The sequence below is a fragment of the Pempheris klunzingeri genome, chromosome 9 (genome assembly GCF_042242105.1).
Source record: "Pempheris klunzingeri isolate RE-2024b chromosome 9, fPemKlu1.hap1, whole genome shotgun sequence".
Classification (NCBI taxonomy): domain Eukaryota; kingdom Metazoa; phylum Chordata; class Actinopteri; order Acropomatiformes; family Pempheridae; genus Pempheris; species Pempheris klunzingeri.
The window spans coordinates 2,844,103-2,857,484 of NC_092020.1; the positions used below are offsets into that span (position 1 = coordinate 2,844,103).

At 42.2% G+C, this 13,382-nt stretch overlaps 1 protein-coding gene across 2 annotated transcripts; it reads left to right on the forward strand.

Annotated features, from left to right (window-relative positions):
• Positions 1-1,090: 1,090 nt before the first annotated feature.
• anxa6 (annexin A6) lies at positions 1,091-12,612 on the forward strand. Of its 2 annotated transcripts, none has more exons than XM_070837248.1 (25): positions 1,091-1,188; positions 2,129-2,184; positions 3,935-4,019; positions 4,178-4,272; positions 4,394-4,507; positions 4,596-4,686; positions 4,778-4,857; positions 4,987-5,043; positions 5,799-5,892; positions 6,614-6,709; positions 6,789-6,847; positions 7,028-7,150; positions 7,255-7,313; positions 7,606-7,684; positions 8,310-8,391; positions 8,482-8,576; positions 8,668-8,781; positions 9,481-9,571; positions 9,661-9,740; positions 9,962-10,015; positions 10,105-10,198; positions 10,334-10,429; positions 10,555-10,613; positions 10,842-10,979; positions 12,141-12,612. In XM_070837248.1, exons 2-25 carry the CDS (start codon positions 2,182-2,184, stop codon positions 12,198-12,200), a joined length of 1,998 nt encoding a protein of 665 aa, XP_070693349.1. In that variant the 5' UTR covers positions 1,091-1,188; positions 2,129-2,181; the 3' UTR covers positions 12,201-12,612. The 2 variants fall into 2 exon arrangements, with proteins under 2 accessions (XP_070693349.1, XP_070693350.1); XM_070837249.1 differs by having other exon boundaries at positions 10,842-10,964.
• Positions 12,613-13,382: the final 770 nt, after the last annotated feature.

Here is a 13,382-nt window from a genome sequence, read left to right on the forward strand (position 1 = left end):
CATCCCGTCAGTGATGCCTCCTTTTTCTGTGTGTGTTTACCTCATATGGTCTCCTCTCTCTCTGAACACCGGCTGATGGAAAATTCAAAGAATAAGACAGAAGAATGAGGGGAAAACAAGCCAAACATTCCTTGATAGACAGGGTGCAACATGGACTGTTCAAACAGAGACATGAATTAAAAGTGTGTGCAAATGTTAATACTGAGGTCAGGTGATGTCAGGGAAACATTGATAGTAACCACGTAGGACTAAAGCCAGTGACACTGGGTTTAGCTTTCAGTCAGAGTGAAACACACTGAGTCATGCCTGTGTTATGTGGCTCTACTGAACTGTCTGAAGCTTCCTGGAAGTCACCCCTCCGCTCTCACCATCTCTTCTGCCACCAGACTCCTTACATAGTGTAAGAATATCACCCAGAACTAAGATGGTGGTTTAAAAAGCATTAAACATCACAGACATATATATGTGAGCAAAAACACATTCCACTTTGTTTCAGTGTTTGTTCCTCTTATCATATCACCACTGGAGGTTTATGGGAAACTCTTAATTACAGCCTTTATTTCATTTGAATCATAATTTCTCATTTCTCCCTCTGTGGTCCACAATGCTGACATGGCTTCTCTCTCTCTCTCCCACGCCCCCTCCCCCCTTAATGCCGGTGTCTCTCCCCCTCTTACTGGAACAGACGCCTGACAGGACAGAAATAGAGCAGGCAGGCTGCCCCCCCCTCCCTTAAAATCACATTTTGAACTCTCACAATCTCATGTGACAAAGTTCAGAAATGTAGCGTGACACGACGGTGTGACACTGATGTGGTGTTTAAGTTGCTTTTAATCATTTTTTTTTTTAATGACAGAATTACATGTTTGGTGTATTTGCACAAAAATCTATAAATGCGAGAATAAACGCTAAAATGGCAAAACTTCATTTCATGTTATCCTGCCCGGACACAGACGTCTTAAATAGTATTTTCTTTACCGTAAGACATTGCTCTCTCTCTCTCTCTCTCTCTCTCTCTCACACACACACACACACAGAGAGAGAGAGGGAGAGAACGCCGCAGTCGTTGCGTCACAGAGGACACGTAACGGGACGGCCCGAGTGTGACCGGAGGAGACGCACACGCAGACCGGGTGGGACAGCGCGCAGACAGCGGGACCCTGACCGACACTTCCTGCACAGAGAAAGGTAAGACAGTGTCTGGCAGAAGGAGACCTCCTCCTCTTCCTCTTCCTCTTCCTCTTCGCCAAACTGCTTCTGGAGGAGTTTGCCGATGCGCCATTATGAAGTGTGTGAATGAGTTGCAGCAGACAGCAGAGCACCCCAGGGAGACACTTTGGTTTGGTGCACAAGTGGATGTAGAAATGATATAATTCACAATTACAGAGAGTTTTGTCACAGAGAAATGTTAAGAAGAAAAGCATCTACAGCCTGGTTAGATATAAAGCTTCCGAAGTTTATGGGGTACAGAAAGGGTGGGGTCCTGTATATATAGCGGCCCAGCCCCCCCCTCCCTCGGCCTTAATTGTGAGATTAAGTTAAACTGTGCATGCTATTTTGGGAGAGCTTCCCTTCTGCCTTAAACAAACAGTACAGCATTTAAAAAGTGGTCTATATTTGCCTTTCAGCTTGATCACATCTGAAGAAGAAATCTGTTTCTAGTCATTTTGCTCTGCAAAGTCAGAAATATGGTCAGTGAGGGAGGAAGTTAGCAGAGCTAGTTTCTCTATAGCAGCTGGGCCCCCATAAGCTCTACTTGTCTGAATGGCTGCATTTGAGTATAGCAGCATGGAAAATGGGATTAAATAGTTTTCCTGCCAGTTTGCTCAATGCAGATTCCGTTTTAGGTGAATATGAGGTCAAGTCTAATAAAAACTGCTCTGTTTTTTGTGCTGTGTTACTCAGAACTGCTGTAGGTGGTGATCAGTTTTAACCGGCTGTCAGGCAGCACACTGAACAGACCACCTCATTAGATTTACTCTGGTAAATGAGGGATCGTCATTATGCACACTGTCTCTTTGTAACATGGTTTCCTGCACATTGGAGGGGAGTGCCACCTTCACGAGGGCAGGGATGCTTTGCAGTGCTGCTCTCCAGCCCCGGATCAGCATTTCTCTCTCTGTTCTAGGCCCGAAACTATTGATTCCTGCACAGTGTTGACACAGAAGACCAAATATAGACATGGTGAGTGGACAACATTTCTCATCTCGCGTTTTGTAAGTATGCTGTGGGTCTCATCCGGCTGCTGACCAGGTCTTTTGTCTGTGGAACATGGATGGTTTTGTGTACCATTGAATGTGTGAGGTCATTTTTCTGCCACCGTGTGCGTCCTCCTCATCATAAAGGCAGCAGTGTTGGGTGTCACTGCTGCCTGCGGCGCCTGCACATCAGATAGACACACCTGGCAGCATCTTGCCAAAGGAATGACTTTGTAGAATTATTCAAAGCTTGTGGCAGATGTCTAACTTCATTGTCGGAGCTGTAAGTCAGTACCCTGTTATTCTGGTTTTACTTGAGGTGTAACACAACCTACTAAGTTGTGGCCCTGGCATAAGAAGAGACAAGCAGCACCTTGGGAGGAAGGAAGGGGTAGAAATGTAGCTGGTAGCATGAAATCCAGGTTTTTCCACATAAGGGTCGTCTTTAGACATGCGTTTAGTTTAGTGAAAGGCCTGTTGCTAGGGGCTTGTATTTGTGGCCTGGTTGCTATGTGGGTGAGGCCTTCCAGCTGTCGTGAAGAGTGATGGTCGCTGTAGTGAAGCAGAGGATCAGAGCCTGTGCAGTGGCCCCTCGGCAGGGTGGAGAGCACATGTTGGCTGCCTGCCTCAATGCAGCAGTGATCTCTACAGCAGCAGCTGCAGGTTGAGCGTTCAGTATTAAGGCCAAGTTTTCTTATTTCCCATAGTGAATGAGCTCATGACATCACAACTTCATTTAGGGCCAACATGTGATGGGTGAGCAACAGCTTTTATTTTTTACAACAGTGCCCTTATGCAGAGCTTTATTCTTCCTCTACACACGTTTTATTTTGTATGGGAGCTGCTTTCTGTGGAACCTGACTCCCTGCTGATTGCACACACCCACCTTCCTGCCCCCACTCACAGGCACCGGCCACACACACACACACACACACACACACAACAGGTGATGTGCTTGGGGTGAGACATGCAAGCAGTCAGCTGCTGCAATGGCAGATTCGACTTCACCTCCTGTCCCAGTGTCCCATCACTGCCACTTTTACAGTCCACTGCTCAGCAAAGTGTGGGCCAAGCCATTGCGCTGTCAGACAGTGGGGTATTCCGTGCAAAGTGTGTATCGGGAAGGTTAACGTCGAGCGTCTTTTTCAACTTTTTGAGCTGGCTAGGTTGGTGTGAGTGGCATCTCACAATGCACTGACAAAGCTAGCATGCTGCTCACAATCTTAGTTCAGTGTGTTAGCATGCTAACATTTCCTAATTAGCACTAAACACAAAGTACATGACATACTGGCGTCATGTACTTTGTGCATGTACTACAATACTGGCGCAAGTTGAAAATTCAGAGAAAAAGTCTTTTGGCTTTATCCTCTGAGAACCATGAATGTTTGCACCAAACGTCATGGCAACCCATTAAACAGTTATGGAAATGTCGGCATCCCATGAGCCACGCTGCCATTATTAATACTTTTAGACTTGCCTTGAGGTGCCACAGCTAGTAGTAGCCCCACCTCAATAGCTATTCAAATGCAATTTCAACTTCAGATACACCGGAGTATTTACAGTGTATATCATGTGTATGATAACTGCTTCTTCTTTACGTATAACTTTAGTGCAAACAAGTTGCATCTCTGTGTATTGTGTCTTAGCTCCAGACATCTTAGACATCACTGTGTTCTTGATCCTCACAATTAAAAATGTTTCACCTCTGAGATTCACTTGAACCACTTTTCTTACAGGTGTTCAGAGGCACAATAACAAATGCTCCCGACTTTGATCCCAGCGCTGATGCTGAGAACCTTTACAATGCTATGAAAGGGATGGGTGAGTGCATCACTCCTCTGAGACTTTTTGCCAGGAACGCAAAAGAGTTGTTAGCTGAATGATCACACAAAGAATTTCACACAGCAGTGATGCCGTCAGAGACCAGTTTCTGTGACAGAGATGAAGGCTGTTGAAAGATGTGTCTTTGTGTTCCTCAGGTAGCGATAAAGAGGCCATATTGGACCTGGTCACCTCAAGGAGCAATGCACAGAGGCAGGAAATCATTACAGCATACAAATGCAGCTTTGGAAAGGTACAAGAAAACATACCGTCATCCTGTCTCTTATTTTTGTTTGGAGAGTAAGCCAGTAACTTCCAACACATTTAGTCAGTAGTGTGTTATTACTATTATTATGCCTTTGTTGTTGCAACAGGACCTGATTGAGGATCTCAAGTATGAGCTGACGGGCAACTTTGAGCGCCTCATCGTCAGTCTGATGAGAACTCCAGCCTACCATGACGCCAAAGAAATCCATGATGCAGTCAAAGTAAGACATCTACCTAATAGTAGGAGTCTTTACTGTACTCTGGTCAAGCAGAAGCTACTTTACATTTAACTTAATGCTCTTTTTTAAGGGAGCTGGAACAAACGAGAGATGCCTAATTGAAGTCCTCGCATCTAGAAACAACAAACAGACTCATGAGATGGTTGCAGCATACAAGGATGGTGAGGCATGTTAAATAAGGTATCGCTTTAAACCAGCATATTATTTGTTTTGGCATCTCTCAACATTTGCCATTGATGTCTGTGTGTCCAGCCTATGGCAGAGACATAGAGGAGGATATCATCGCGGATACTTCGGGTCACTTCAAGAAGATGTTGGTTGTTTTACTTCAGGTCAGTACGCTGAGGAGTTGATTTTATCGCCAGTGAAGTATCCAGTGAACCATACGCTGACTGTCATAGCCACAGTACCTTGAAGCACTGACTGATGAGCGGCGGGTTGTTTTGGTTTGATGGTTTCAGGGGACCAGAGATGAGTCAGGAGTGGTGGATGCAGACCTGGTGGAACAGGATGCACAAGTAAGAATTTGAACATTTTATGAGAAGTGGAGATTTGCAGCATGTGTGGGCTTATTGACGTTTTATCATCTTCAACTAAAAAGCCATTGACTCTTTGGTGACAGTTCAGTGGTCTCATTGTAATGTATTGTGACTTTGTACCAAACGATTGTGCCAATATTATTCAAGACTTTGTTCAAACATTCAGAACATTCGCCATCAACACTAGGAGCCTGCAGCCACGCTAGCAGCTCGGAAAGGCTGAACTTAAACATGGTGGTGCTTTGAGCTAAACGCTAACATGCTCACAGTGCCAATGCTAACATACTCTTTAGCATGTGTTTTGTTTACCATGTTTAATGTCCTAGTTTAGCATTTGCTTATCAGTGCTAATTTCCAAAACACAGCAAAACTAATGTTGGGAATGTCATTATTTTTGCAGGACAAATGAATGAAAAGTCATTTAGGGCTTCCCAAAGTCAGTAGACGTCATCCTCTGAGGACCATGAACACAAAAATACATATATTGTAATCCAACAATAGTTGAGATATTTCTGTTTGGACCTCACCAACTAAGCTTCTATCTGACAAATTAACCAAATGAATGGATTTTTAACTCAAGAATCGTACACATTATATTAATTCGCAATGAATGATTAGGTTACTAATTAAGGTAGAGAAGCACTGCATGCAACAATAGACTTTGGATTTTTTAAAGTATTTTGTTTTTTGATTTCCACGTTATCTCATCTTTTGCTTTTTGTCCCTCTACACAGGAGCTGTACGCAGCTGGAGAAGAGCAGTTTGGGACAGACGAGGCCAAATTCATCATGATCCTGGGAAACCGCAGTATGACCCACCTCAACATGGGTGAGCACAGCTCTCAGGGACATTAACACGACAGTGAGGCATCCAGACATTCCCACTGTAGTATCTCTCACACTTTAAAAGTTGTTGTCAGAGTCTAAGTGTGGAATGAGTTGTGGCCAAATTGTGTAAGACTCCTCTACCACTGTCCCCTCTCTGTCTAACGCCAAGAAAAGTGCTTGAGGCCTGTTGTTCAGAACGTGTGCGTCACAGAGAGTAGGTCATTACAGCTTGTCTAGCAGAATAAGAGAAAAAGAGAAAAATGTAACTTCTGGCAATAACCTCTGATACAGTTAGCTGCTTGTTGAAGCATAATGCAGTCTATGGCTCAAAGCAACAGGAATCTACAGCCACGTTAGCAGCTGTGTGAGGCTAAATGCACACAGTGATAATACTAAAATGCTCATGTTTAGCAGGTAAAATTGACCAGGTTCACCATCTTAATGTAGCTTGGTAGCATGTTAACATTTGCGAATAGCACTAAAGGGCTTAGTTTGCTGGGAATAAGTAATATGCTTTTAAGGTATCAAATATCATAACGTTATCAGAGGTTATCCTCCAGAGACACTGAATATCTATAGCACATTTCATAGCAAGACTTTGTTACTTTTACATGACTCAACTTACATTTCCTGCTCACAAACCATCAGCTCAACATTACTATATACATTAAATATGAGCGTAGATTGATAACATTATTTAATCTTGTCCTGTGTTTGTTTAGTATTCGATGCTTATGAGAAGATTGCAGAGGTGTCCATAGAGGACAGCATAAAGAGCGAGCTCTCTGGGGACTTTGAGAGGCTGATGCTGGCTGTTGGTAAGAAACACTTCATAACAACATGGGGAATGTCAACAACTAAGATAACATACTGCTCTCTTCTTGGTTTTTCTCACAGTCCAGTGCATAAGGAGTGTTCCCATGTTCTTTGCCAAGCGCCTTTATAAGTCAATGAAGGTAAAAATAGCCATTCAGCCTGATTCCAATCTGCTGTCGACAGATACGTCTTAATATCATTTTGACATTATTAGTGACAGGCCGCAGTCTATTTCTTTATATATTTAAAAATGATCAGGACTACTTACAGTTGCCGTAGTATCCTGACCCCAGAACACCTCCTTCGTCCTCCGTTTCCAGGGTCTCGGTACAGCTGACAACACCCTGATCAGGATCATGATCTCTCGCTCTGAAATAGACATGCTGGACATCCGAGAGTTTTTCCGTTTAAGATATGAGAAGTCACTTTATAACATGATAAAGGTTGGTTGAACAATAATGAGATTTTTTAAAATTAACTTAAAATTGAAGAGCGTCCAAAGATTCTACACCTATTAACAGATTCTGTGTATGTTTAAACCTGCCAGGATGACACATCAGGGGATTACAAGAGGACTCTGCTTAATCTGTGTGGAGGAGATGATGAGTAAGTTACTGTATGGCTGCAAGCAACAGCAGCAGCCAGATGGGGGTGATAGGGCACCACTTTTCAGGAGTTATTATTTCTGAGGCAATGATACTGCAAAAAATGCCAATTGACTTAATGGGAGAAGCTTTTGGTCTAAAACTACCTGGTGAGGTTAATATCCAAAGATTGTCTGAAAGTAATGAAGCAGTGTTATTTAATAATAGAAGAACGTAGAAATGTACCCACTCTGTACTGCTTGAGGTTTGGGCTTTGCTGAGTGTGTTGTCTTGTGTTAAACTGATCGTTACAGCCTAGCTGGAGAGTTCTTCCCTGAAGCTGCTCAGATAGCCTACAAGATGTGGGAATTAAGTTCCATGGCCAAAGTCCAGGTTTGGGCCCCATCTGCTCCCACTGTAGATGTGTCATTGCATGTTTGGCTTGGCAGTGGCATGCATCCTAATTACCTGCTGGCCCTGCGATGACCTGTGTCTTGCAGTGCCATGAATGTTGTGCTGATAACACTGCCATGTCTGTTCACTCAAATACAAATCGGTTTTGTTATGATGCCCTCCAAACCACCTCGCTTAGTCCTTGGAGTGAATGTCAAAATGATCTCAGCATTTTGGTCAACAATAGCTTGTCTCACTAACGCTCTATAAAACAGAGGTGTTTTTCAGCCTGCCCACCTTTTCATTGTTGCTGGTGTCACGGTCTCTAACCTCAAAAGGGCACAATCCCCCACAAATGTCAAGAGATTATTAGAAGAGATTATTTTCAGAAGTCTTTGTATGCTGTTTTCAGAATTACGATATCAGTGGAATAATCCAACAGAACCACAAACTCTTTTCTAATTTGCATATATTGTAGATTTCTGCATGTTTTGTGCTTTAAGCTTGTTATTTAATTTAATAAGTAATTACTCAAGAGAAACTGTCTCTCTTTGCCACACATTATGTGCATGTGTATGTTACTACTGACTCTCACACTCCTAATTGTGTCATTCCACTACTTTAGCTAAGGCCAACAATCCGCCCTGCATCCGGCTTTGACCCTGCTGCTGATGCACAAGCGCTGAGGAAAGCTATGAAGGGATTCGGTATGCACCCCTTAAAGATAAAGGCCATTTACTCAACTACAATTTTACAAAACAAGTTTTACAAACATCACTGCCTGTCACTGCCTATAGGAACAGACGAGGACGCAATCATTGATATCGTTGCACAGAGAAGCAATGTACAGAGGCAAGAGATCAGACAGGCCTTCAAATCCCTCCTGGGAAGGGTGAGAGAAATTAATTACACAGACTCAAGTTGGAACATATTCCTTGCATGGACAAGTTTATTACAACTCTGTGTGTTTAATCTGTTGTCAGGATCTGATGAAGGACCTGAAGTCTGAGCTGTCCAAGAACTTAGAGAGGCTGATCATTGGGCTCATGCTGACACCCGCAGAGTTTGATGCCAAAATGATGAGGAAGGCAATGGAGGTACGGTTGATGAAGTGACAGGCCTGTTCAGTACCTACAGGTTTACAGCAGTTGTGTAGTAGAGAGAGAAGCTCACAGGTCGAATGTATTCCCTAGAAATACACTGTTAACTACTTTGTAAGCCTGTAATGGTTGATGTTTCCAGAGAAGTGTAGTTGGTGCTTTAATACTGTAATAATTACACAGAATGTATTTGGAAGTCAAATAACTTCCCTGTATAATAATAGAATTTCCTTGTGTAGAAACTCGTCCTTTTCTCTGAACAGACAAGGATTGAGTATAAAATTTTGATGCAGTGGAATTTAATAATTTTCTTGTTTGAAAGCATACAGTCAAAATATAAATCGATACAAGAACCAAATGGATGACGCATGTTTAATTCACTTTTAGGTCTTAAATGGTCACAAACACTGAATGGTCCAATGAGCTGTTTAGACTTAGTAGAGTCATGGTACCTCTGTATTGAACTGTGAATCAATCAATTGGGTGCAGCATTTGGTGACTGATGAAATATTATAGCCGTCTTTCATTAAAATGCAAATGGCGATTATGAAAATAGGAACAAAAATAGCAGAATGTGTTTTGTCAGGGCTTTTGAGGAGGAATTGTTTAAACATGCTCTTGTCCTACATGGTGTTCTTGTGTTTTTGTTGATTTGTGAAACTTCTTTTTGTACTTAAAAACTCTTCATCTTCACAGGGGGCTGGGACAGATGAACATGCTCTGATCGAGATCCTGGTCACTAGGAGCAATGAGGAAATACACGCCATGAACGCTGCTTATCAGGATGGTGAGTCTGAAGACAAACAAAGCTTTAAAATCACTCTCTTGTTCTGGAAACCTTTTATATGTGACATATCATGTACCCACTCCTCACAGCCTATAAGAAGTCTCTGGAGGAAGCCATTCAGTCAGAGACATCAGGCCACTTCTGCCGCATCCTTGTTTCTCTTGTGCAGGTAATGCTCATCATGAGAACATAGACTGTGTTTAATTTCCACGCCCACTCACTGGTTGCAGTGTGACTGCTGACTGTCGCAGAGCACAAAAAGCTTTTTATCTCATGCACAGTTTACTTTCACAGTGTCTTAAATTACATCTTAAAGAAAATACAAAATGTTCTTTTTTTTACATTTACACTTAATAATTATCTACATTTAACCATCTTTGCTCTGTTTAGGGTGCAAGAGAGGAGGGCCCCGTAGATATGGAAAGAGCTCATGCAGATGCTCAGGTGATTTAATGTGAGATTTTACCTCTTAAATATAAAACAGAAAAATGGATTTAAATGTTTGTTCCTGCTGTTCTTCCTGCACTCATCAGGAACTTGCTGATGCATGCAATGCAGACTCTGATGACATGGAGATGAAGTTCATGAGTATTTTGTGCACCAGAAGCTTCCCCCATCTTAGGAAAGGTAAAGGTCAAGACAGACAGATCACCCTGATCGATTCATTGCAATTCTAAATGTGTGCGTTTATTAGCATTTCTATAACAAAATGAAATGGATGCAGCTTGTGATGGCTGATCATACCCCTGCTGCTATTCACAGTACTCCAGGAGTTTGTCAGATACACCAACAAGGACATCGAACAGATTATCAAGAAGGAGATGTCAGGAGATGTCAAAAATGCCTTTTATGCAATAGGTAATTAATGTTTTTCACCTTAAGTATTATAATATTTGACTTTTGAGTGGGTCGCAGTGTTTACTGCTAACAACATCCATTCTGTGACTTCCTCAGCCCTTTCTTGCTCTCTTCTTTCTTTGCAGTTCGCAGTGTGAAGAGTCAGCCCTCTTATTTTGCAGACCGCTTGTACAAAGCCATGAAGGTATTTATTCACAGTTCTTTTAATATGTTGTATAATTCTAGCGGCAAGCCTGCAGCATGCCACCAGGGCCTTCGATGCCACACAAGGCAAAAGTGATAAACTCACATCTGTTGTTGCATGTAGCACATTTAGGTTTTGTGTCTTTTTCTTCTATCATTTCTTGGAATTACTGCTGCTGAGGGCTCTCTACATCGGAATAAACAACGTATCTATTGATCTCCTCTGCAGGGCCTTGGTACAGACGACAGAGCACTGATCCGCATCATGGTGTCCCGTAGCGAGGTCGACCTTTTCAATGTTCGTAAAGAGTTCAAGGAAACGCATGATGTCTCGCTCCATGAATTCATCCAGGTAGAAACTATGATTGTAAGTCGCAGTATTTGTCTACTAACACTCCTGCTTGTTTTTTTGCTGTGTTCTCATCTCATCTGTGTGTCTCTGCGGAGTTTTTGTCTGTGTGAATGTGTGCTGCACATCCTTGGTGGGGTGGTGGGGTACGGTAATCTATAGCTTCCTGCGGTGGACTATGGGTCTGTGGCCACGGCACAGCTGTTTAGGAATTTCCCTTGCATGCTCAACTTCCTCTCTACATCCGCTGTGTGATTGGCTGTCAGCCACAGAGACAGGAAGTACCCAGACGCAGTTCTATAATAACTAACAGATGAAATCACCGTGACATCAATACAGGCAAGCAAGTAGGGTGCCCTGGATTGGCTTTGCCAGAAATATTATCAGATTGTGCAACAGCAAGGATTGCCATATTTTGTTTTTTTAAGTGTGTACTTAGTGAAGAAATAACAACATTTTGTACTTTTGAACTTTTTTTCTTACAGTTGTGTAGCTATGTTTAGCAAAAATGTCATATTTTGCAAATTATGTAGGTTGCAAAAGAGATTTTGACTCAAGTGATTTGTCAAATACAATGCCTGTGCATTTACTGAATACATTTTAACCAATGCACTAAAAACTTACAGTCAATGACAGGTGCATTTAAAAAAACATTCAAAGAAATAAGAAAATATGCCTCTCTGTGCAGTACATCCACCCACCAGCACCTCTAGATATATCAGCTCCGGCTTTGTGCTGTGGAGTAATTTTGTTACCTTTGGGCAGAGCCAGTCTAACTGATTCCCCTTGTTTCCAGTCTTTATGCTAAGCTAACCAGCTGTGGTGTGTATTCTCATACTTACCATACAGATGTGAGAGTGTTATTGTAATTCCCAAAATGAGGAACTCTTTCTTAAAAAAGATATGGTCTCATATAATTGTGATGGTGACTATAAAGCTAGAAATCTGCATCTATGAGTGTCAGCTGATACAAAGGGTAATTCCTCTTTTAACTGCTTTGTTTGCTTAAGCTGATTTGGTGACTTTTGCAGAGTCCTCTTTGTCCCCATGACACTCACTCATTAGTGAAAGACAAACTTTTTGCTACCAGTAGCATGTCAGCAGACATGACCAAATGATGAAAACAGCATTTTCCATTAATTCAAGCTGCTTCTCTGTGTGTTTCCCATCACTGTTTAGGGTGACACCTCAGGAGACTACCGTAAAACCCTGCTGGTGCTCTGTGGAGGGGAGGATTAAAGCTGCCACATCTCTGCAGCTCTGTTCACAGACTTCAGTGAGACAAGCCACGAGACAAGGCTGATCACAGAGTGAAACTGTGCTGCTTCACGTCAGTATCTCCTGTCATCATCCCTAAACTGTTGCCTCTCCTCAGCCAAACCAAGTGACCTATGACCTCCCAGCTTTCCAAGCCAGTTTTCTGCTCTCATGTCTGAGTTTCCTGCCAGGATGATGTATTTCCTGTTTTTACAGAGTCATAACATCACATAACACGAAGACGATCACGTTAGTGTGGAAGGGTGATTCACATGTACTGCACATTAGAAATTAGCAAGTCGTTAGTGCCTTCAGATTTCAGGCCGTCCAACGATTACTGTGATTTTAAGATGTCATATGTACCTGAATGAAATCATTAAAAATACCAAAAATGTTGTCTTTCCTCTGATGTTATTGGTGAACATTTTAATAGATTTTAATCTATAAATTACATTCATGTTAAATGTAAATCATATTAGTTCACATTTCTCTCACTTTACAGTATATGTTCTGGGTGGGTCGCCCTGCTTTGTATTTGGCTGGACAGTTCAATGATTAACTGTGTCGATACTGGCAATAGCACTGGGCTGAGCAGAATGGGAACTACAATATCAAACATCAGGAAACTCCCACTCCAATTCAATGCCTCTTCTGGTTAGCAAACTCAAAAATACCCGCAAGTTCTTGTTCGTAAAGGTAATGATATGTAAGTAAAGGCCGACAAAAAAAGCTAGTAGCTAATGTTGTAGGCCAAAATCCAAAAAACTCAAGACTTGATAGTCCTTTCAATCCCCTTGATGCTCTACATTCAAACTCACTGTGGAGGTACTTCATCACCCCCACACATGCAAATGAACAAAAAGAAAATATGTCGTTTACACTGAAAAATGTCACTTCACACTTATTAATGCAGAGGAAAAGCAACAGACAGCTGCCTCTGTTCTTGTCACTGTCTCAGTTCGTTGCATATGTGTGAGCGCAGCTGTTGTCAGGCCATCTTTTGAGTTAAAAGAGGAAAGAAGAAAAAAAACGATGTATGTGGCAAGGAAATCCCCTGCAGTTCGCCAAAATCCAAGGCAACAAATAGAGTCTGCAGCAGTCAGTCACACTCTAGTTTTAATGGCACACCCAACCTGAAAATGCTCCATTTGATGATAATTATGA